The 23,901-nt window shown below is 38.4% G+C and overlaps 1 protein-coding gene across 1 annotated transcript; it reads right to left on the bottom strand.

Annotated features, from left to right (window-relative positions):
• Positions 1 to 24: 24 nt before the first annotated feature.
• LOC144650981 (26S proteasome non-ATPase regulatory subunit 2-like) lies at positions 25 to 22,580 on the bottom strand. The gene is made up of 21 exons (XM_078510831.1): positions 22,428 to 22,580; positions 22,213 to 22,269; positions 21,570 to 21,734; positions 20,742 to 20,863; positions 19,579 to 19,800; positions 18,626 to 18,784; positions 17,418 to 17,574; positions 16,445 to 16,505; positions 15,567 to 15,710; positions 14,964 to 15,070; positions 13,689 to 13,816; positions 12,611 to 12,698; positions 11,786 to 11,948; positions 11,518 to 11,619; positions 10,574 to 10,821; positions 5,021 to 5,189; positions 4,378 to 4,472; positions 3,243 to 3,369; positions 2,364 to 2,482; positions 1,772 to 1,886; positions 25 to 308 (listed from the first exon to the last, which is right to left on the bottom strand). The coding sequence occupies exons 1-21, from the start codon at positions 22,530 to 22,532 to the stop codon at positions 232 to 234; spliced, it is 2,730 nt and encodes a 909-aa protein (XP_078366957.1). The 5' UTR covers positions 22,533 to 22,580; the 3' UTR covers positions 25 to 231.
• Between the last annotated feature and the right edge of the window lie 1,321 nt (positions 22,581 to 23,901).

Raw genomic sequence — 23,901 nt, 5'->3', positions numbered from 1 at the left:
AAATAAAAATGATAAAGACAGCAGCACAGAAAACAGTAAAATTTTATTTTGGAAAGAAATTTTTTTTTTTAAATTTCAATTACACTGTTGTTTCTTGAACAGGTCTCAGAGTGGTCTACAGTAAGTTTGGCTCGTGAAATGACCTGCAGCACAGCAAAGCGACTGTTGTATTCTTCTGTTTGTGGCGCCAGAGCTGCAGTTTATTTACAGACTTGTCGTTATTTGGGCATCTCAACTCTCTGTCTTCTCATAGTCTGGGTTCTTTTTCAAGATAACAAAACCCTCCATTATTGGTGCAAGAGAAATATCTGTTCAGTAGCTGTTAAGAAAAATATCATCACTGTGTCTAACTAACAAGTTCTCTAAGCTGCCCTTTTTGCATTTCGCAGAATTCTTCTATGTAGAAGAAGCCTTCTATCTACTGCCTTGTGGATGGAAAGGATATAAATTAATTGGAAGCAATATGTCAAACACAAGAGTTAACGTTTGTCACACTTCTAAAAACCAAGAAAAGAGTTGATAATAATTTGACCCAAAGCGGATTATTTTTGATTGCATTTCAAGGCCCATTTACACAACAAAAATAATGTATGGTATGCCTTGGATAAAAGAAAAGATACATGTACCACATTCAACATGGCTAATACACATTTTATCTAAGGCAGGTAAGATTTTCAGGAATGCGTATTAATTAAAAAAATTCTTCACGTTAATCTCACAATCTGGGATTGAAAGGTTTTTCATGGAAAACTGAAGGCGTAATATCTCCCCTTGGTAGGATGCTGGACCATGACAGGGTTACCCTTGGCATAATCCATCCATCCATCCATCCATCAATAATACATACATCCATACACCAGGGTGGAGAGAGGCAGACATACATACATACATACTAACTTTATTCAAGTGTCAATAATATTTAGCTAAAGAGCTAATTGGGGACACTAAAATAAATATTACAAATATAAAATATAAAAATTACTAATATTATGTAAATAGATATAAAATATAAAAACACTAATATTATATAAATAGATAAATAGATATAAAATATAAAAATACTAATATTATAAAAATAGATATATCGATAGATTAAAATTATAATAAGTTAAAAATGATTACAAGATTACTTAAATTAGTTACATTATCATGTTGTGCAAGCGTAGCATCTGCAATGTCCGTCCAACACATCAGTAATGTTCCTGTCTCGAACTGCTTTTTGAATTCAAAAAGGTTTTTTGTTTTGTTTTGTTACGAAGATCTTTATCCACAGAAGGCATTGTGAGAGTTAAGGCTCTTGGCCAAAAATACAATGCAATGACCCTGGCAAGGGCTTGAGCACTGGAGTCTGCCATTAGGCCAGCATACCTCTCACAGCATGTGACTTACGTTAAGTCTGCATTCAAGCCTAATGGCCCATCAGGCCAGAGCTGATTTTGGTTTCAGTAGCATAAAGCGTCTAGGAGTATTTCTACTTCCCCCTGGATGGGATGCTAGTCCACCGCAGGGTTACACTCGGCAGTAAATTTGCCAGTATACCCATTTATACACCTGGGTGGAGAGAGGCACAATGAGAGTAAAATGTCTTGCCCAAGAACCCAACGCAGTGCTTCCAGGGCTTGAACTCCGACCGATTGATCCAGAGTCCAGCCCACCGCTAACCATTAGGCCACCATGCCTCCCACAATGGCATGTGACTTACACACTAGAATTACAGGCAAAATAATTATAAGGTTTGTTTTGGCAAAACATTACTATAAACAAAGGATACATTCTTCTGTGGCTAGCTCTGCTCTTTCTCCATATGCAAGCAACACTGGTGTGGTATGAGTCTGAAATCCTGTTATTGTCTTTGGCTTTCCTGCTTGACCCACCACATCAACTGCCTGCAACAAAAAGGGAAGGGAAAAAATCGCATCACATTCCTAAAGGAAAGGATCTTATCCCTCTACCAGTGTTGCCAAGAATGAGTGGTGAACACGCCAGGGTAAGGGAAAATTCTGGTTATAAGCCCTGGGCGAAGACAACTTCGTATGATGTTTTGGGTGGGCTTATCAATAGAGTGGCTTATATCCGGGAGCCACAAGAGTGTTGATCGAGTGGTGACCCTAAAAATGTATAATTAAACAACTTTTAGCCCTTTTCAGTACTGTCATCCGGCAGAGGGGGGCTTAAATCTAGGGGGGGGGGGGAAGATTATAATCGGATGTATTTTTTGTATTTTTGTGGGCTTTACAACAACAATCTTCGAATAGCGGTAAAGAGAAGCATACTTTACAAACAAAGTGAGCACACAGAACAACAATAAACAAACGTCTTGGAATCGCAACTGCTGAAAGAGTTTATTCCACCATGCTACTCACCTGGCCAACTCTCACAGAGACAGGCAATGGGCGCAGGTCCGTGTCGAACGTGACCAACATTCTTGGTTGCATGGCAGAAACCAGATTAAACAGAACATAGTGTGATTTACCAAGAATTACTGAAAAAAAGAGGAATGAACAGGAATGAGTTTATTAGTAGAGATCAAAATTAAATGCCAATTTCTAAGCTGCTACAATACACAATAGTAATTGCAAGACGGTGAGACTGATATCTTTTCTGCGAGCCTGAGACCTTTTTAGCCTTGCAAAACAAATTGAGATTCCAAGAAGTCGTCAAAGATAAACACCAGATGACGAGACCCCTGAAATTTGGCTAAAATTTTGCCACACGCATATTTTGAAGGACCATTCACCACCCATACAATAAACTGTCGAGACTTTCCACATGAAAATGAATTTCCCTTTCAAATCCAGACCAAGAAATAGCCTTACAACAAATGAATCCATGGGAGAGATTGTATTAAACAGTCCAAAATCGATTAGATATATAATTGTAACCTTAAGCCAAATGTCAGGGCTGTGCTCTAAGGGTGCCCGGGTGCCTCAGGCGACTAACTTTTGTCTTTGGGCGACCAGATAATCTTAATTTCTTTCATATAAGCTTTATGCTGGGCACCCTGGATCTCATAGTTTGGAACCTTTGGGCTCCTTGTAATTTTTCTTAGAGCACAGCCTTGAATGTGAGTTAAACCTGGAAACAAATTTATATTGATCTCATATATCAGAAAAAGGATTAAAATCATTGTGATAACTTGGACAACAGTTGCCAAATATTTTATGAATACCTCTGACCAAACCAGTTGGCCACTAGGCGAAAGTTCTCCCATCCCAATGAAACAAATTAATAACCAAACCTACCATTCTTTACATCCAAAAATGAGACAAGAACAGATAACAGGCCACCAACTGCTACAGGCATCATCAGTGAGCGATCACAGTGATACGGACCAAGAGTTAGTGTGCCCTTACCAAGATGAACTAATCCCTAAATGCACCAACAAAGGAAAATCATGAAAATTAGTCTGATTATTACTTATTGAAAACAACATCATTTGCTAGTATAAGTAAAGTCTGTGTCCGAGCCATGAGGCTCATCAGCCGGAGCTTCCCGGTTCTGTAGCATTGCGACTAGGGTCTCTCCCCCCTGGATGGGATGCTAGTCCATCGCAGGGTTACCCCCACAGTAATTCGCCAGTACCCATTTATACACCTGGGTGGAGAGAGGCACTGTGAGAGTAAAGTGTCTTGCCTAAGAACATAACGCAGCGCCCCGGCCAGGCCCGACCCGGGCCGTTCGACTCGGGTCGACCGTGCTAACCATTAGGCCACCGCGCCTCCCATTTGCTAGTATACTGGTATAAAATATAATTATAGAAATAGAAATATTCCTAAGGGTTTAATGGCAACAAGGAGAATGTTAACCAAGATTAATTGCCAAAATGCCTCCTAGTTGCCACCTATTTTAAGGATGGCAGAGTTGGGGGTGGGGAGGGGCGCTTTAGAATTTGGGATATTTGTCTGCTTTCAATTCACATTTTTGGCCATTATGTCATTAAGCTTCTGATGCGCTTTGAGTTTGTCATGTAATCTTTCAAAGATTGTGTGTTCAACCCACAAGAGCATCAGTCATTAGAAAGGATACTAAACAGAGCTAGACCTGATTTTGCAGTTACAATTTTAGTTTTTTTTAAATAAAATGTTTGATCAAATTAATATACCATGTTTGATCATTGTTTGCTCAACAACTAATAATAAATTATTCAAGGTGACTTCAGACAAAATCCTCTGAAATGAAAAGACAAAACCCTCTGAAAGAAAATCCTCTGTTCAAATCATAAAGATCTTCAGAAAACCATTTACTTTAATAGAGAGGAATTCAATCCTGAGAATTAGCCGAGTCAGCAGTTTTTGTCAAATAAAGCTACACAACATGATGTATTCTTAAAGTGCTGAAATTTTGGAGTGCTAATTTTGTTCTTCTTTCAAACATTACCTGAGCAAGTCGCACCATAAACAAGTTGTTTGCATCCTTGTGGTAGTACATGGCCAGTTGTCGAAGCATTCCACCTAGCCTTGCATTGTTGGTGCCTGTATGAGACAATAGACAAAAGAATAATTTTCACACTTCTATTTAGCTAGCAGAACGGAGTGTTCACATAAACAAAGAAAACAGCTCGCTTGAAATGTCTTTTGCAATTATTACACCCACTTTCAGTGTTACGTGCATAGGAGCTTTCTATCAACGGCCATCTTTCGACGTGCTAAACAAACAAGACAGATCGAAATCTGCCAATCACAGCCCAATAGCATGACCATCTGAACTTGTGAGCTCATTTCCATTTAACCAACACTGGTATGCATCGGTTTTGATTGGCTCATTTCAGACAGACGATGTCAAAAGATGGATGTAGAAAGATAGCTATGCAAGTAATGCTGAAAGCAGGTGTAACAACTTTCATGATTTGTTGAGTACATAAAAAAAACTGCACAATTGTGGCTGGTAAATAGGACTAAGGTTGTTTGGTGCTCCCTGGAATAAAAATATAACAGAACCCTGCAAGATGAAGTCATAGGAGTAATAGATAAGGCAACAAGTGTGCTGCAAGGAGTGAGCCAAGCATGTTAGTCCGACTGACCTGCTCCGACAATCCCCATGGCAAAGATGGAGTTGTGTGAAACCTCAGCATCATTGTCATGAGACAGCTTACTGAGAGTGTCGATAATACTCAATTGAGGATTAGAGGCTGATAGGATAGCTAGAGCTAGAGGGACTGCACGGCGTATCACAGGTTCACCATACTGCAGCTGAAATACAACAAACACACAGTCACATACTTTAGTCAATCTTGTGATGTTGACAAAACCTCTGTATTGTGTACATTTCATAACGCAACTAAATGTCCTTAAATGTTCACTTGGACATGAATAGCACCACATGAAAGAACTTGTTTATTGACCAGGTTTGTACTCTTTTGAGCTTTTGAAATTCCATTTTTTCTATGCCTTTTTCCATGTTTTTCAAAGTTTTCCATGACCTAAATTTGGTCATTAAATGAAAATTTAAAGTGGTACTATGATCAAAATTTTACCTTCCCTTTTCTCTTCGGTTTTTGAAAGTACTTACATTAAATAGTAACCTTGCCAAATTTTAAGTTCAAATTCGAATTGGAAGACCACTTATTTCACGCGTAAACTTCGGCTTTGGCTTGCCGCCATTACTAGATTCAAAAATGTCCGAGGACCAAAAAGAGATCTGGAACTAGTTGGGGCGAGAGCATGCTGACGTCATATGCGCATCAACAAAATGGCTTCTTCGAAGGCTGGAGTGACCGATCTGGAAAAACATTGGTTTTCTTTTTAATCTGTAGTGATGTAGAAGCTGTGGGCGCGATCCATTGGACCAAAATTTTCGGTTTGAATTTTCGAAATTTTCATCTGTCAAATGGAACGGTATTTTCCACTTGAATCGGCCAGGCTAGTTCCATTCCCGCAAACAGTAAAGAAAACTGAAGATATTACTCCCTCTTGATAAATTCTGAAGCCATCTATCCTTTCACTTACCTCAAAAACGTAGCTCCACGCTTTTTTAAACGTAAAGAATGCGAAAAGTTTACACTGGAAACACATACGTCTGCTTTTATGACATCTACGGAAACATTTGGATGCACAAGATGTGCTCTTATCGCATTCGTTTAAGACAATTATACGTGGTGTGCACGTATTTTCGAACTGCTTACCAAACCTTGCTAAGCACACGTGTTCCAATAACGCAGTTTATAAGCTGTCTGCCGCAAGAAGACAAGACGAACACTGATCAGTGTCGAGCAGCTGGAATGACCGCCATGTCGAATTTTGTCGATTTCCGGGTTGGGAAAAACTGGGCCCGAGCATAAATTGGCGAATGGAACAGGATTTTCCGAGAATTCCGATTTTCCGGAATTTGAGGACAACCTCCAGAAGTTGACCAAAATTTTCGAAACGAGTTTCCGGAAACTTTCTGTTCCATTTGATTTTGTACCGGAATTTCCGAAAAATTTGGTCCAATGGATCGCGCCCTGTATCTACTGCGCAAATGTTTTTTAAACATACTTCAAGGCATCTCCAGGTCACTTTTGCACAACATAGTGGCAAAAAACATTTCAAGAGGCGAAATTTCGTGACATCTTAACTCGCCCGAACCACGCAAGATGAATAATAGATCGTCTGATAACTTTGAGGGAAACTTGTACTCTTGGAAATGCTTTATAGATATTTTTCCCTGCAACCATTGTGAGGTTAAATTCTTCAACTATCCAAGGGAAGTGAATAGAATAGAACGCTTCGAATTATCTACAGTGAGTTTACTGTATTTGCTCCTTTTTAGAAGCAAAACATTGGGTGAGTGGCGTAATTTACTTCTGTTGCTCAAGCTCTCGTGTTCTAGAATAGTCATTTTTAAATTTATTGTAAATACTTCATGTCAAAAAGGTAATTTTTGGGCAAATCGGCCTGTATGTTCCTGAATTATATCCTCTATTGTACAAATAAACTTACATAAATTCGCACGAGGCGATACATTATGCAGATAATTTATGTGAAAGTACATACAGAGGACGCAAAGCTTAGCAATATATATCTGTAAATTACTGATTAAATGTACTGAAAATGTTTCCATTGTAGTCCTCTGTATACACTGTAGTCTTAATAAACTCACCAGCACGTCTTCAGTGTTGGTCACTTGTTTATTTCTGCCATGCAATATAAAACACTACAGTAGGACTGTACTTCATTGTGCACTTATATTCATTAACATTTTTTGAGAAGTAATCTCAGGATAGAACAGTGTTAGCCTGTTTCAGAGACATAAATGCTTTCCGGATTTTACTCAGTATATCTTTATTATATTTAAGTACAACAGGGGCCATGAGCTATAATTATGACCTGTGCCAATCAGTCATGCTGTGTGCGACAGAGCACTGTCTCTCTCCTCCGCAGAGGCCTCTTTCGTGGGGGAAGGCGAAAAAACACGGGGGGGGGAGGAAGGCGAAAACACGAAAAATGAACCCCGCGCGCTTTCGTTTCGATTCTCTCCAGGCTCCACGCGCTTACTTTTCGCCTCTCCCCGTTCCTCTCCCTATTTCCCAGCCCGAAACACGAAAGAGACCTCTGCGGAGGAGAGAGGAGCACTGTTGAAATCCTAGCTACTCTTTATTTTAAGTTTGCAATATATTTATTTTTGGCATGCTCTTTTTGTTCATAAGTTGAGAATGTAGTAGCCAACAATAAATCATGTGAATGTCATTGTGCTCTGTTCTTGGGCAAGACTACTCTCATGTTGCCTCCTCTCCAAGTGTAGAATGGGAACTGGCAAATTGATGGTGTGACGAGGGCATGCAAGTCTAGTTGCTTGGTGGGCAACTAGACTTGCATGCAGACCTTGCCTTTTTGTAACAAGGGGGCAATTTTGAGGTAACACAGGACCCTTGCAACCATTATATATGTATTTATTTAAAGAGTATACACGAACTGCGAAGCCGACAACAAATACAGTCAAACCTGTACTATAAAAAAAATGTTGCATAGCAATGGGGTAGTTGTTTTGATTTAGGTGCGGTGACCTAATGGTCAGTGCGCAAGACTCTTAATCAAGCTGTTCAGGTGTGAGCCCAGACCAGTGTCATTACATGTTTGTGGGGGGAGTGGGGAGGTTAAACCTGTGATGCAATTGTACTTCCATCTCATCCAGGTTGCTTAATCCTACTTAAACTAAGATATACTTTGGCCTGATGGGCAAGCAGGCTTGCATGCAGACTTTGCCTTTTTGCATCAAGGGAGCAATTTATTTAGGGTGGTATACGGAGCTGGCTTGTTTACAGTCATGTTAAGTTGACACAAGATTAGTCCCAAAATTGAACTCTCAATTACATACACATACTGCAGATGCACAATGTACTGCCAGTGATATTCTCTAGAAAGAGCCACTGTCATATTGCATATGATACCATAAAAAAATATTTTCTTGAGTAGATGCCAGACCCAGACTCAACGCAGGTTTCATTTAAATGCCGGTTCAAAACTGGAAACATTTGATCAAGGTCCCAGTGTTTGTTTGAGGTCCAGGTGTTCCTGTTTATGAACTTAAAACTTTATACCCTTAATATTATTTTACTTGTTCCCATGTTGTGCATATATTGTTTCAGTTATTTTTATCATCAAAAAATCACGGGGCCAAGAGGAAAACAAATGGGTGAAATGAATAAGAAAAACTACTCCTACCCAGTTTTGCTGCTACTTGTGGGACAGTTTCATAACATAATCAGTAAAATAGAGTGAAGGACTCTATACAGCATTCAAATGGTTTTCTTATTTTAAGAAACAGGAATACTGAATGCTGGCTGAAGCTGGATGTCTGAAGTGTTATTACCCATTAAAACACTTAGTTTTAAAAAGGTTTATTACCTGTATTGTAGTCAAGGAAGGTAAAACTGTATAAAACTCAAGGAGCTAAATCCCTTGATCACCTGCACCATCTTGTTGACTTTAATTTTTCTGTATAAATTTTACATTATTTCATGTTTATAAAGCTTTTTTCGGAATAAACAGCTGAGATAGATTTTATGCCCATGGCGTGTATGATAGATTACAAGAATGAAAACAACAGTAAAGATCATTTCAATCCTTCGCAAACGGCAAAAGCAACCTACATGTATATATATGCAGAGAGCTCTATTAATTCAAACATTGCAGACATTTTATCCTAACTATTCAATGTCGTTCTCATCATACCATGTATTCAAACGAATGTAGTCCATGAATCGCCGTTCCTCTTCGTTCTTCAAGGCTTCTTCGATTGGACAAGAAGACGGCAGCTTCGTTGTAGGCATACAGCGCCAAAACCTCATCGATCGAATAAAGTATTTGCATACAAACTTTGCCCTTTAGACCGACGTCAAATGGCTTTAAATTCTCATTATAAGAAACGATACCGCTAAATTGCAACATCTCTTCGTTGCGGCTCTCTTGGGTTTCGCCACCGGGCAAACTAGACGAAGAATTTGTCGAAGAAATATCTTTTATAACCCTGTAATTCTTAGTATATTCTCTCTTGGAACACTCGAAGCTCGAAGCGACGATGCGCATATGACGTCACGGACCAACTCATGCGTAAATCCGCTTTTCAGTACAGTCGCTGGCTCACTTTAGACGTCCGAGTAATGGCGGACGGGTTTTCCACGATTTTCGGCAAGCTATTTCAAGGCTTATATTGCTCGCAACGTTCTAAATTCTAGCGCGCTAGTTATATATAGACTTATTGAACAAATTGACTTTAGAAAAAGACGAAAAGAAAAACAAAAATTTTGGTCATAGTAGCACTTTAAAAAATTACCTTAATTTATATTTCAGGTAGATTATTACCCATTTCCTCAAAAATAACCTGCCTACCGGTAATTATTTTATTCTGTACAATCAATACCATTTTCCATGACTTTCCAGACCTGGAAAATGAAATTCTAAGATTCCATGACTTTCCAGGTTTTCCATGACCTATACGAACCCTGATTGAAATACCGTATTTACTCGAATAAGCGCCGAAGTATTCATTTTAACTTCAAACAGCACTACAAAGCAACTCTAAAACAAACTTGGACATTCCTTCTATCAAAAGCGATGTTTTGCAGTTCGAAATGACTGTTTTACCGCTCGTTCATTAGTTTTCTATCCAACATTCTTACAATACGTAGTGCAGTAAATGTTGTAATGGCCGCGAACTTTTCCAAGACAGCTAGCGCCACGTCTCTATTCAGCAAAAGACGAATACTGACAATCAAAAGACGCTATTTTCAATTACTGTAAAAAGATAAGATTCGCCGTTGGTGTCCAAATTTTAAATAAGCGCCGCCCTCAAATAAGCGCCGCCCTCGAATAAGCGCCGCACTTGAGGCGCGAAAAATTTAATAAGCGCCGCGGCGCTTATTCAAGTAAATACGGTAGCTTCCATTTGAATGGAGTTCTTCACACTTTAGGATTTCACCCTCTGACTGAGGCTCAAAACATGAAATCAAACTATAATACCAAAACCAAAGATAATGAATATGATACATCTCCTCAATCTGGGCAGATTCATCCTTTAACACCTCAAATAGTTTTGCAAGGGGCAAGTACCCTTTTTGAAGTGTTGTAAATGTTCATTATGAATAACTGGAACATACCAGATGATTGCACGATCTGAGTGCCATCTGAGCACCAATCTCCTCGCCCATGGCAATTAAAGCGATCCCCAGTACAGCCACGCCCTGGTGACTGCCGTCATCTGACTTCTCAGCTTCTTTCTTGTCCTTGTCTTTGTCCTTAGAATCTTTGTCTTTGGAATCTTTGTCTTTCTCTTCATCATCTTTCTGCTCAAAATGTTCACTGCAGATGTGCAGCATTTCCTGAATTTTAAGGACGTTTCCAGTTCCTGTTATGAGAAAAATGACAATCTAAATCAATTGAAACCAAGAATTATTTGTACAATGGTATTATTCATCTCTGGATGGAGAAGTGTGATTTAAGAAATTTGAAGCCTCTCTGGAATGTCAATGTTCCTGGGTTGGGTAGTTTTAGAAGTAGTTTTATTAGTTTATTAGATCTATGCAAATTTTAGTTTTAGATGTACAGTCAACTCTCTCTCTAAAACGGACACTTTTGGGATCGGCTCCAACTGTCCGTCTTAGAGAGGTGTCCATCTAATAGGGAGTTTAGTTACAGTAAATGACTGAAAAACCGCAGGGACGGTACCAACACCAGGTGTCCATCTTATGGAAGTGTCCGTCTTTAAGGGTCCCGTTAAGAGAGAGCTGACTGTATTCTTGATATAAGCTGGATTAACTATTGTTACACAACTTGGGTCTTTATAAGATACGGAATGAAGCGACCAGGAGCATTACTTATTCCTTCTGGATGGGATGCTACTCCTCAAACAGTCCCCTCTCCCATGCACTTTGCTCTAAAAATAATTTGCAAAACCCATTAACTCCTGGGTGGGGAGAGGCACTGCAAGAGTAAAGTGTTTTGCCCCAGAACACAACACAACCACAGCTTCATTCAGCTTGTGCTGACCGCTCACAACTGACAAAGCAAAAACAATTCAGAGCTACATCTAATTTTTCCTTACCAGCATATGCACAGATTTCAACTAAGATCGAAGCCCACTTTCCAAGAGGTTCTGGAACAACTTTCAAAGCCTCTAGAGTAGCTTCTGCTGCTTCTTGTTTCCCTAAAAAATTAAAACAAGTACCCTTCTTATGTTATGCATATGATAGACACTTATCCAATCAAAAACTTTCTTACAGTTTGGCGTAGACCTTCTCAGTCTCAATTACTTTTGCAAAGTTAAAAAAGTGTCTGGCTTGCTGATAGGGTGAGTAAGAAACAGATCTTACCTAAGAATGTCAGACCAAGTCCCAAAGCTAAGTTACGAGCATTTGTTTCCTTGACTTCCGTCTCAGAACGTTCCATCATTGTTTGAAGTATGGTTGATGTCACTTCACCGTTACATGTTCCTATGGCAACCAAACCACAGGCAATGCTTGCCATTCCGATCACCTGCAAAACAAGTTGTTTTCATTGGTAAGTGCTACAAATCTGTTGCTAGTTTACAATTCAGGGGTTGTGAAAGGTTCTTCCAAAAAAAAAAAAATACCCATATCGCAGAATATTAGCCAAATTTTACTGGTCTCAGTCTTGAATTGCTTGGGATTCCTACAGTTTCTTAGCCTCGTAAAAGAAATCAAGGCTCAGTCATGATTTCTTTTGCCATGCTAATGAAGTCTCTTGCTTGCAGAAATCATATGTATTAGCTGTCTCGCCCTCTTGCAAGGTCTTGAATTAAGTCTTGAATTAACCATTCACCATTCCTCAGTTTGTTTGTCTACTTTGAACTAATACTCTACTAGTTGAATAACAAAAAGACAAGCTGTTTTTTTTTTTTAAATTCCACATCAGGCCATAGTTAGTTGTTAAACCTTACATCAGAGCCTAGCAACTCGCTTTCCCCCACCATTCTTTGTTATGAACTCAATAGTCTCCATTCTCTGCCAACTGATCAATATATTCTTGTTTGTTTTTTTTTTTATGTGGAAACCTGCTGGTCACTGCCCAACCAGACTTCAATCTTTCACTACCTCTTCTCGTTTTCAATACTAAAATCTTTTACTAAAATAATGTCCTTAATAGACCTGTCAAAGTTCAAGAATCAAGAATCTCACCTCTAAGTTTGACTTTGGGTCACCCAGAACAGGAAGAATTAGAGACAACACATCTTGTCTGTTGGAGCCAGCATAAGCAAGACCAAGCCTGGATACAAAGTGCATTTCATCACTAAACATTATTCCTTATGACAAAAACTAAAAAACTACTAACAGTATCATAAACTAATAAACTAAAGAAAACCTCCCAAAAATCAACAAGAGTAGTCCAAATTCTTTTTCCTAATTTATAAAAATAAATGCACAAAACTGGCTAACGTCATAGGTCAGCACAAAGAGAAGACCTGTTTTATCAGATTGAGATATCAAATAATTAATAATGTGGAGGCCTTTCTCAATACTGACTACATGTAAGTGACGATATTTGTCTACTTATGGACTTAGGTACTTCTATTTAAAAAAAAAATTAACCTATTTAAGTAAGTATATTGCAATAACTGAGTTTTGATTGGTTTACAGGCCAATGTATACATGTATGAGCTCATATACCATGGACCCTAAATATGACAAGTCTATGTGTTGGCGAGAACAGCTGGGGAGCTCAAATAATTATTGCAATTCTTTGGGTGTTTTTAATAAAACAAATATCCAATGCATGCTTATGGAATGTGCGTCTCCACGTACATTCCATAAGCAGAAGATCCAAACATTCATAAACAGTTGCCTGAGACGTATCTTTAACATTTGGTGGCCTGAGAAAATTCGCAACGAGGAGCTGTGGCAGCGAGGAGATCAAGAACCAATTTGCAGGCAGATTCTAAAGAGAAAATGGGGCTAGATTGGCCATACCCTGTGGAAAGAACCAAGCAACATCACGCCCCAGTCCTTGACTTGGAACCCCCAGGGGAAGAGAAGGAGAGGTCGCCCCAAAAACAGCTGGCGTCGCGACACGGAAGCAGAGCTAAAGTTAATGGGTTTCGCTTGGCAAGATGTTGTGCGGAAAGCCCAAGGTCGTGCTCGCTGGTGAGCTGTTGTCAATGGCCTATGCTCCACCTGGAGCGATGGGCCTAAGTAAGTAAGTATGCTTATGGAATAATTGTAAAATATTACCTGCTAGGTTTAGAAATTCTCCACTTACCCCACTACAGACCCAAGCCTCATGATATTGTTGTTGTGTAGAACATAATCAGACAGCAAAGCAAGGGCTGGGTCACATTCATTCCTCACTCCAGAATTAACAATACCACAAGCCAGCAAGGCGCCAGCCTACAAACAACATTAAGGACACTCTATTACACACCACATGAAGTCTAGTAACCTAAAGGTAGCAACTTGTACAAGATGAGGTATAAACAGGACACAAGATGACAACACAAGATCTTGTTTGGGGATTCTGGGGGCATGCTTTCCAGAGAATTTTGAATTCTAGAAGCTCTGAACCTCTTTCTTCGACATTAATTTTTTCATAAGGTATTTCTTGAGATAAATCAATTTTGTTCAACTTGGGATTATTTTCCCAACAAAACACATTTTGTTTTTAACTTTAGGTTAAAATGTAGACAAGGCTAGTGCCTTGTCTTGCTTTTTGCCAGTTACGGCCCTGCTGGTTTACTCTAGGAACAGAGTCAGAGCTGGAACCAGAGTCCATACAAATGATACACATTGATCACAACAGGAAGTTTCTAAAAATTCTAATGCTCCTGATTGTAAGTAGTTATACTATTAACTTTTCTATGGACTTTTCTGACACTGACTTTATCACTAGTCTAACCCTTATTTTTTTTTTTTTTTTTTAAAGTTGAGTCGGTTACCAGTACTTCTGCAAACTACCGCTACTTGCAGTGTGTAGCTAAAACTGTGGGCCCCAAATAGATATGTCACACTTAAAATATTGTCAAAACTTCCGCCTGTTTCCTAGACACACTACTAAATGGTTTGTATGCGCAAATTCGTAGGTGTTTTTTGGCGAAGTGTAGACTGTGTTTATTATACAGGTATACTTGGCTGTATTGTTAAACTCCCTGAAGAAGTGTGCACTAGTCACATGAAACACGTAGAAGGAAATAACAAAGTTTTACAACTCAAGTTGCTCACTGGCTTAACTGTTAAAAATAAAAATATTGAAGATCCGATACCAGGATTCGTTGTAAGAAGATAAAAAGCGTTCTCTGGTAAAATATTATAAAAATTATTAGCTTTCGACAGCCAGACTGCTGTCTTTGACGGATAAAAAAAAAAAAATTTATCCGTCGAAGACAGCAGTCTGGCTGTCGAAAGCTAATATTTTTTAAAATGTTTTACCAGAGAACGCTTTTTATCTTCTTGTAAAAAATAAGCTTCCCAAGGAAGGCAATACTGAATAGAGTAGAGAGATAGCTCTAATAAGATGAGATGCTAATGCTGCTGACAGTACCTTGATGTAGTCTTCAGTGGAATATAAATATTTATCAATCTGCGTGAGTCCAGCATCAACATCCCACAACAAAATGAGCCCAAGGGAGGCTGTCGTGCTCATCATACCTAAACAAAACAGGAAATGCAATTAAAATTGACAATGAGAATAGCAGGAATGTTTGAGCTTTTGTTTGCTAAAAAACATCTCATGTTTACAATGTATGGAGTGTGCATCTGACTGGCAGTACATGTGTACATAATAAAATTATTGATGGATTAAGTGCTAATACCCCCTACTTTTGACAAGTTGTGGCATTAAAAATCTCAGCACTTCCTTTTAAATAACATGTAACTCAAAAATAAATTATAATAAAAAAATCCATTTTAAGGATAAAAACATTTAGTTTGTTGCATTTCTGTTCTAAAAAAATGCAAACACTAGCCTAAGATGCAGATACAAATTACAGTATTGTTGCCCTCAATCCTTTAATTATTCCTACAACTTATTTGCTGATCTGTCTAAAAGAACTTGGCTGGTTTCAAACAAACAAAACCTAAAGAAGTTGATCACTTGTTAAAGCATTTATATTCATTAACTCTTTAAACCTCTCCAAGTTCATACCGTGTTCCTTGTTCTTGTAAATCCACTTGTTACCATCCTCTGTTAACAGTTTATCAGCACCAAACGCAGCATTTACAAAAGAATTCACAAATGAAGAGGCTAAATTTTGTCTTGCAGAATCCAAAGCAACACCACTAGAAACTCCTAGATATTAAAGAAACAATTAGTATTTCAACACTACATGTACATATATTAAAGTGCACATACTACAGTCAAACTAAAATCTGTGATCTACATACTAGTTATGCAACGCTTTCGAGTGGTATACCATGGAATATCCCACGAGTCACTTGTATTTTCTCGGTATACACACGAGCCTTTAGGCGAGTGTGTACATACGAAGAAAATACAAGTGACAAGTGGGATATTCCATAGTATACCACGAGAAAGTGTTGTGTAACTATTTTATACCATGCCATAGAAAATACGCTTACTAAATTTCATCTAGAATAAGATCGCAGCGCACAATGGGAAGGTTGGGTTGAATACCGTCGAATATACAACGGCTTTCCTGTATTCTGATTGGCTGTATTTTCTATTGCGTGGTATAAAATATTGTATAAAATAATACCGGTAAACAATAGCCTCCATTTGGCGCAAAATAGGCACTAATATTTGTCCGCAGACATAATCTGTTCTGAGAAGCGAACAGTTTCCAAGAGCAAAGCTCAAGGAAAACTGTGATCATCAAGGAACAGATAATGTCTGCGGACAAATATCAGCGCACATTTTTGGAGCCAAATGGAGGCTTTTGTGTTAACTACAGTTTGTTGTTTATTATCTCCTTCGGTTTCTTTTCTAGGCTGCTTAACAAGAAACATTCTTGGCAAGATACAGTACTGTTTTACAATGAAGCATAAAATTAAGTGCATGCATACCTTTGTTCTCAAGATGTGTTTTATAAATATCTTCAGGAACTTTAGGCTCCATGATATCCAACTAAGGAAAAACATATAATTTTTTAACAACTGGTACTGTACAAAACATGTTGAATTTGGCCACAGTCATGTGTAATTTAAACCAATACCCTGAATAGTACAAGGAGGGGTGTCCACTTATGAAAGATTGCTTGGCGAATATGTTTTGTGCTGTGGGCGGGGTTAGAGAGGGGAGGTTGCAGTGCTGGAAATCATTTTTTTACTTAATAGGACATGTGTCATTCCAAACTTTTATTTTGAACGGACATATTAGAAAATTGGTCGGACATCAATTCGCATTTTAAATCAAACACATTGAATTTTCCAAGACACAGTCACGTAAGTTCTGGGACATCATGTCCGAACATAATTTATTGCAAAATTGGCCGGACATTTTGGCATATTTGATCGGAAAATGTCAGATGACCGACAGTAATTTCCAGCACTGGGTTGAACTGGTTTGCCAGTGTGTCATTCTCACTACCACCCCCCTATTCCACCTTTATTTTTCACTACTGGTTTTCTCAATCTTACCAATCCAACATGACTGCTAAAGCACTCAGTTGCAATATTTAGCACTTTACCAAAAAATAGCCTGCTGTGTACATAGGCTAAGGTTAAAAAGGTAGTGTTTGTGGCTGGGACCATAATTGTGTGACTGCTTATGTAGTGTCCACCTACAGGAGGTGTCCTGTAGTAGATGTTGAACTTCATGTAGTATAGTTTACTTCATGTACTTGACTGTATGGTGTACTTAACAAATTAGGAACCTTCGATAGATAATTCTATATTTTATTCCAAGGAACAGGAGCTTGAGGATACCCAACGAGAAAAAAAACCCTGACAGAGGTGGAAGGGTTCTTTGGACAAAAAACGAGATATTGCTATTAGTTTTTTACGTTTCAACTTAAGACGTTCCAGAAGAACAACTAACCTCTCTGGCTAGACTTAGGAAGTTGTTGTTGAGATGTGCGTTGGACATGATCTCTACTAGCTCATCATATTCATCCATGTTTTCGTCGAGCTCCAGATAGATTTGTTGTCTGGCCAACATGAAAGCCATCTGTTTCTGTATTAATTTTTTCTCATCACTGTCAAAAGACAAAAAAAAAAAAAACTCTGTAAGATTACTAAAGGAATGATTCATACATGTGTATCAAGTTCCATCATTAATTACTAAGGAAGTGGAAAAAAGTCGTAAAATTCTTAAAATTAAAAAAGAATAAAATCTAGACGGCAATCTGTTTTACCATTTACCAGTATCCAAACAAAATACCGATTTGAAATAAGATTACAAAATCATACAATGTAACACAGTAAGAAAACTTTGTGGTTACTGCTTGTCCCTGGCATTTATTTCAAACTTAGCCTGATGGGCCTGGCATTTAGGGTAATCAAGAAAATACATAGAAATATTGAAGATCCGATACCAGGATTCATTGTAAGAAGATAAAAAGCGTTCTCTGGTAAAATATTTTAAAAATTATTAGCTTTCGACAGCCAGACTGCTGTCTTCGACGGATAAAAATGAAGTGATAAAATGGACCTAAAAATTTGAATATGACTAGCGAATTGCATAAATTAAAAAGTTAAAAGTATGTGTAAAAGAATGTTAAAAGGAATGCTAAAGTGTATAAATTACTGTTTGTTTAAAAGAATGTTATATTGTCCTGGCAGAGGGCACGAATTGTTGTCGGCCTCGACCGTTTTTGCCGTGTGCCACTATTCAAGTGTCTTTCTAATGCGATTGTTGCCCTTGTCAATTATCTCCACGTTTTCAAAGTCGATGGCGTGATCAAGAGTCCAGGCATGTTTTTCTACATTGGAGCCTTTAGCGCATTGTTTAGTTTTCCTGATATGTTCTTTTTGCCGTGTGCTAAACGATCTTTTTGTCTCGCCGATGTAACTCCAGGGACAAGACGCACAAGGGATTTTGTAAACAAAAATTAAGAAAATACAGTATGATAAAACGCCTTGCTGATTGAGTTAAGTCAGGCCAGACAGGAAAACGTTTGGCCACCAGTATTTTGCATCTTGCTGCATTCAGTCTACAGGTACACAATGTCCACCGGTCAAGTATATTCCCATCCAGCCCTCCAACTCCGTTAATAAGCTAAGATTATTGTCTTGGCTTCACTGTACCTTCCAGTGCAAGATACAAATATGTCCTTAATGAGGTCGACATCATTTAAATGAATCGCCAGCTTCATGGCTTCTGGCTGATGATCAAACTTTCTAAAAATGTTCAGTGCAGTTTTCAACAATGTGCTGTCTTCTGGTTCAGGAACATAACTCACACAGCTGTTCAAAGATAAATGTGAAAGACAATTCGGATTTTAATGAATAGAAACCTTTTCACCACTCGACCTTGTGCTGCCCTCTACAAGACCAAACAATGGCTAACTATTTTGCAGTAGAATTCTGATTTCTTAACCCCTCTGTTTCTTGAAACACCCTGTTGTATTTTTGGGTCTGTGGAATCACGATTTACGAAAAAACATTTGGAGAACAAACTCAAAACAACATAAGGATTTTTATTCTCCACACACATAAGGAACAGATGCCACCCCTGCCCCCCCCCCCCCCCCCCCCCGATTTCTTGAAACTCCCAATTTCTTGAAGCAATTTTCGTTTCCTCTGGAAGCTCAAGGTATCAGGATTCTACTGTACAAATTGTACGCCTTTGCAATTAACTCCTTTTCCAAACCAAAGGCGAAGAGTCAAATTACATTTACTTGAATTGTACACCCCTAAAAGCAGTAGCGAAAATGTACATGTAACCATGATGTACTGCAAATGTAACACATGGTAGTAGTGTCAGAGGGTAGGGTGGAGAGAGTTTACGAGATTCTAAAAATGAATTGTTTGCTGATACAAACTTTATATAAATTTTGACCTGATTTTTTTCCATCTTCTCCAGACTTTTTCTTCATTTCCATACATTTTTCAGGTCTAGGAAACTAGTTTGCAGATTTTCATGCACACTTTTTAAAGAATTCCAGACTCTGTATAAACTCCTGTATATTCCCCCCCCCCTTCCCCGCCCCCCAAAAAACACTAAACTACAAGTTGGTATTGACAACCATGCCACTGACCTTGTAAGATAAAGACACACTCTTTGAAAGCTGTTTTTGTCGACATACTGTTCCAGTAACTCAAGGCGTTCAATCTCCATCAGCAAGTCACAGGCCTCAGTTTCTGCATTATGCTGCATGTTGTATGGGAGAATTTCTTTGGCAAGGGACACCAAGTCTTCCACTCCATCGCCTTTGTCTGATCTGTCGCTGTACTCTCCACGGATTTCCTCTGCCAAGTGTCTGTGGATTATATGAAAATTGCACATGGCAACAATATAAAAAAAATTTAAATATTGTACAGTGTACTAGTCTAATAAAGATAAGATGTTCTACATGACACGAGCATGGGACAAAGAAAAATTCTGAGTCCCCGACGGGAATCGAAACAACATAAGGTTTTTTATCATCGGGGACTCAGAATTTTTCTTTGTCCCATGCTCGTGTCATGTAGAACATCTTATCTTTATTATTTATTACCGAGCTTAAAATTTACCATCTTTATTATTTACTAGTGTACTAGTCTGTACATGTAATCCCCATGCGAAACATTGATTTCTCGTGCTTGCTTAGTTCCTTGCCCCCGGGTGGGGGATAGGGCCGGAATCATCCCGTACAAGTACATAATACTGCAGCACTTATGTATGTTTTTGTCAGACTTACTGGAAACTGACTAGTTTCACCACCAAGCCTTGCTTTAATTTGAAGGGAAGCCTCTAGCCAAGTAGCCCATACTGCCCAGGAACACAACACAGTGAACCCAGGGCTTGAAACCAGACTGATCGATCTGGAGTCCGATGCACACTAATCATTATAAACGAATTCAAAAAGTTGAAAAGAATTCCCACATGAAAACTGCATGAAGATGGCAGAAGGTTGAAAATAATCTGTTTAAACAAGGCTTGGTGGTAAATTTTGAGCATACGACATTACCATGCATAAAGCATATTATCAAAAAAATACAAATTACAGATGAGTTAAGGTGTAGCCATGGTAACTGAAAGTTGATGCTCTTGTTTGTGACACACTTCTGTGAGTGTCACTATTTGGTTGAAAAGCTCTGACTTGTATTTAGCATTTCAAAACAACATGCCAAAGCATACTTAGCACATTTGACTTTGGATGACTATTCGTGACTCAAAAGTCGCTGTGCTTAAGCTGCCTAATATCATTTTCACACTCACCTAACATATTCATGACCCCATGATTCTAGGTCTTCTTTGGATCCCAGCATTCTGAATTTCAGACACTCGCGTCCATCACTGATTGTCATGCCAAGAACTGAGATAATGTCTGCTAAGAATCTCTGAAAATAATGAAGGAAAGTGCATGTGTATGAATATTTGTACATGCAAAAATGTTAAGTCTCTTCAAATCCACAGAAGTTTGAAAAGGTCATGAATGTACCGGTAAGTTAAAATCACTAGCAAAGCTGATCTTCAGCCCCTTTACATGTGCATGTAGCATGCAGTGACTAGGATGATGCATGGTATATTATTTACAGCTTCCCCTGGATGGGATGCCAATCTATTACAGGGTAATTTAAAGTCGATCTATGTCTACAGTATATAAAAAAATAAAATTATGACTGATGAAGGGCTGTAAATATATATATTTTTTTCACTTGAAAGGACATATGTCCTACTAAGACACCATCTTGGTCGGACAAACAAAATTGCAGTCGGACATGTTTTTATTCATTGCTGCTGTAAAATGATTTTTGATCAAAAAATTGTCTGGACATTATGTCCGACCACACTTGGGATTTCCTCGGACATGAGCAAATTTTGGTCGGCCAATGTCCGACTGTTATTTGCATCCCTGCTGATGGGTACACTGGATGCGTCAACAAGATCCTTCAGAATAAAAAGTTCTACTTTTTCGGTAAACAAGAAAAAAAATTTGGAAGATTCTCACTTGTTAATTTTTTTGCCTGAAAATGGGGACTGACTAATCAGGAGACTTCAACATAATAGAGGATATGTAAAATAAAAAGCCCTGAAAAGAAGTACCTTATTTTCACCCTCTCCCCACTTGTCGTAAATCTCTTTCAGTGTTGAGAAGTGAGGTCTGAGGTATTTCAAAGGTTTTGGAACTGATGTCATTGAACTTGTACTAGCTCTGATTTGTGATCTCAAGGCTTCCAGTGCTGGCTTGTGTAACGATACATTAGACTCCTAGTGTATAAAAAATAGATAAATTAATTCACATACAGTACATGCATGAAATTCAGTTGTGCTTGGTTTCTTTAAATTATGTTCTTGATCATTGATTGTTTCTTACTACAAACTATATGTAGAGTAACAAAAGCTGAATCTGCTAACATGTTTACATGTAAGGTGGTAACGTTGTTTAACTTTATCCTTTTGGCCATATAAAATGTGTTTTTCACTTGAAACAATTTTTCAATGGAAGTGAAAAGTAAAATATCAGATATCTTTTCAATATGCAAGATCAAAGAAACGACAAAAGTGCCATTAAGAGACCTGTATTCACTTCAAATTTAAGTTCTGAGAATTCATTAAAACACTACATTCTGATATTTAAACAGAAAAGTTTTTTTCTTTTATCTTCCTTTTTACTTCGGTACAACGTGATCGATCAATAAAGATTCAATGAATTGAAACATGTATTTTGTATTTCATGGCTACCTACCGACAATCTTTCTACGAGCATTGTCAACTCCTCTTGCAATTGCCTGTCCTCTTCACTCTGAAAAAGTCACAAAACAATTATCCTTAGCTAGAACAGTAAAAAGTTGCCGCTGTCACATGCAAAAAGTTGATGAGTCACGGCAAGGTCTAGATTCCTTCGTTATTCCTTGAAATAGCTACAGAAACACTGGAACAAGACCAAAAGAAGGCATTTACCAGTTCTGGTTCTTCTTCCTTTTTGGTCTCATCTTTAGATTTTGTCTCTTCTTTCTTGTCTGTAGTTGTTTCTTTCTCTTTCTTCTGTTCGGCAACCGGCGCCATGTTGGAATCGATGATGTCTGACGCTTGCACAGACTCTTGGGACTTCCGACCCAGTTCTCTCCGACATCAGGGCCCAATGTCACGCGGTTTTAAAAACGCTGCAGTCTGCTGAAGTTTCTTAGGGACTGACCATTATTTTTTTTGGAGTGGGGGGGGGGGGGGGGATGAAAAATATTGAAAAAAAAAATGTTTTCATCCCCTCCCTCCAAGAAAATAATGGTCCGTCCCTTACGGGTGTTATCTGCAATCTCAGTCACCGGTAAGTTCTCGGCGATTTCTCAGCTATTATTTAATTTTGCAGATGTCATAGCCTGTGTACAGCCGTCCCGCTCCGCTAAAAAAAATCCGCGATTTCAGATCTTAGCCATTTATAAGAAACGCGGAATCTCTCAGCTGATGACAGGAGTTCCTGCTGACGGTTAAAATTTTGACCAATTACAGTAGCAAATTCCAATTCTCAGCTATCAGTAAAACCCGGCCATGCAGGGCGTCTTTCTTAGTTCCTTGGCGTGAGCCTGTTTTCAATTGTGTGGAGTTTTTTTTTTATTTGACTACAGCCGTCAATTATCACACACCGCTGCGATCAGTGTTTTGTACCCGAGTTTCGCAAAAGGCTTTTGCAAAACTCAGGTCTCCGGCAGTGGTATAACCCTGGTATAGTCAACGGACTTTACCGAGGTTTTGTGACACGTCCGGCTGGGGCGCAGGCTAGTAGAGAGGGAACCAAGTCAAAACAACTTCCCCTCAATGGACCCATTTTCGTTAAGTCTTAGGCTTGGTGGCCTAGTGGCCCATCAGGACGGAAGGAGTATTTCTTTTTTCCCAGTCGCCGCTGCCCATTTATACACCTGGGTGGATGTGAGGCTAGGCCTTTCTCGATTATGCTAGCATTTTTTTCGACATTTTTTGGGAAAACGAGCTTTTTTTTCGTTTTTTCTTCAAAAAAGAATTGCTAGCATTTTCTGTCATTTTTCATGACTGTGATCCAGATTTTCAGCACTCAGAACTCAAAAGGATAAATAATCCTAAAGTTTCACAATTTTGATTACACAATTTGATTGTTTTCTGTCTGTTTCGACTGTTTGTGCGTTGTGTTACTTGTGTGTGTGTGTTTTTTTATTTTTTTATTTAAAAAAAAAAAATAAGAATTTTTTTATATATTTTTTTTATTTTTTTTTTTTATAAACAAACAATTATTAGGTATCACCTGTTGTTGATATGAGCATATAATGTGAGAGTTTTTACGTTTTGTTTGAAATAAAACAAGGCATTTTTGGAATTCAAGTGGCATTTTTAAAGGAAATCAGGCATTATTTTAGCATTTTTTTGGCTTTTTGCGAGAATTTCTAGTAGCATTAAATGCCAGTTT

This window comes from Oculina patagonica, chromosome 4 (assembly GCF_052425735.1).
Source record: "Oculina patagonica isolate OP01 chromosome 4, crgOcupat, whole genome shotgun sequence".
In the NCBI taxonomy this organism is placed as follows: domain Eukaryota; kingdom Metazoa; phylum Cnidaria; class Anthozoa; order Scleractinia; family Oculinidae; genus Oculina; species Oculina patagonica.
The sequence above is the reverse complement of the archived record's forward strand: the minus strand, read 5'-3'. Positions and strand labels throughout refer to the sequence as shown.

What these genes read in the sequence shown, in the direction of transcription:
- LOC144650981 (XM_078510831.1), bottom strand. Translation starts at nt 22,532, where the DNA reads ATGGCGCCGGTTGCCGAACAGAAGAAAGAGAAAGAAACAACTACAGAC. An exon ending in AGGAAGAAGAACCAGAACTG is followed by an intron (nt 22,270 to 22,427) that starts GTAAATGCCTTC and finishes TGACTTTTTCAG; the next exon opens with AGTGAAGAGGACAGGCAATT. An exon ending in AGAGCTAGCCACAGAAGAAT is followed by an intron (nt 309 to 1,771) that starts GTATCCTTTGTT and finishes GCTACTGAACAG; the next exon opens with ATATTTCTCTTGCACCAATA.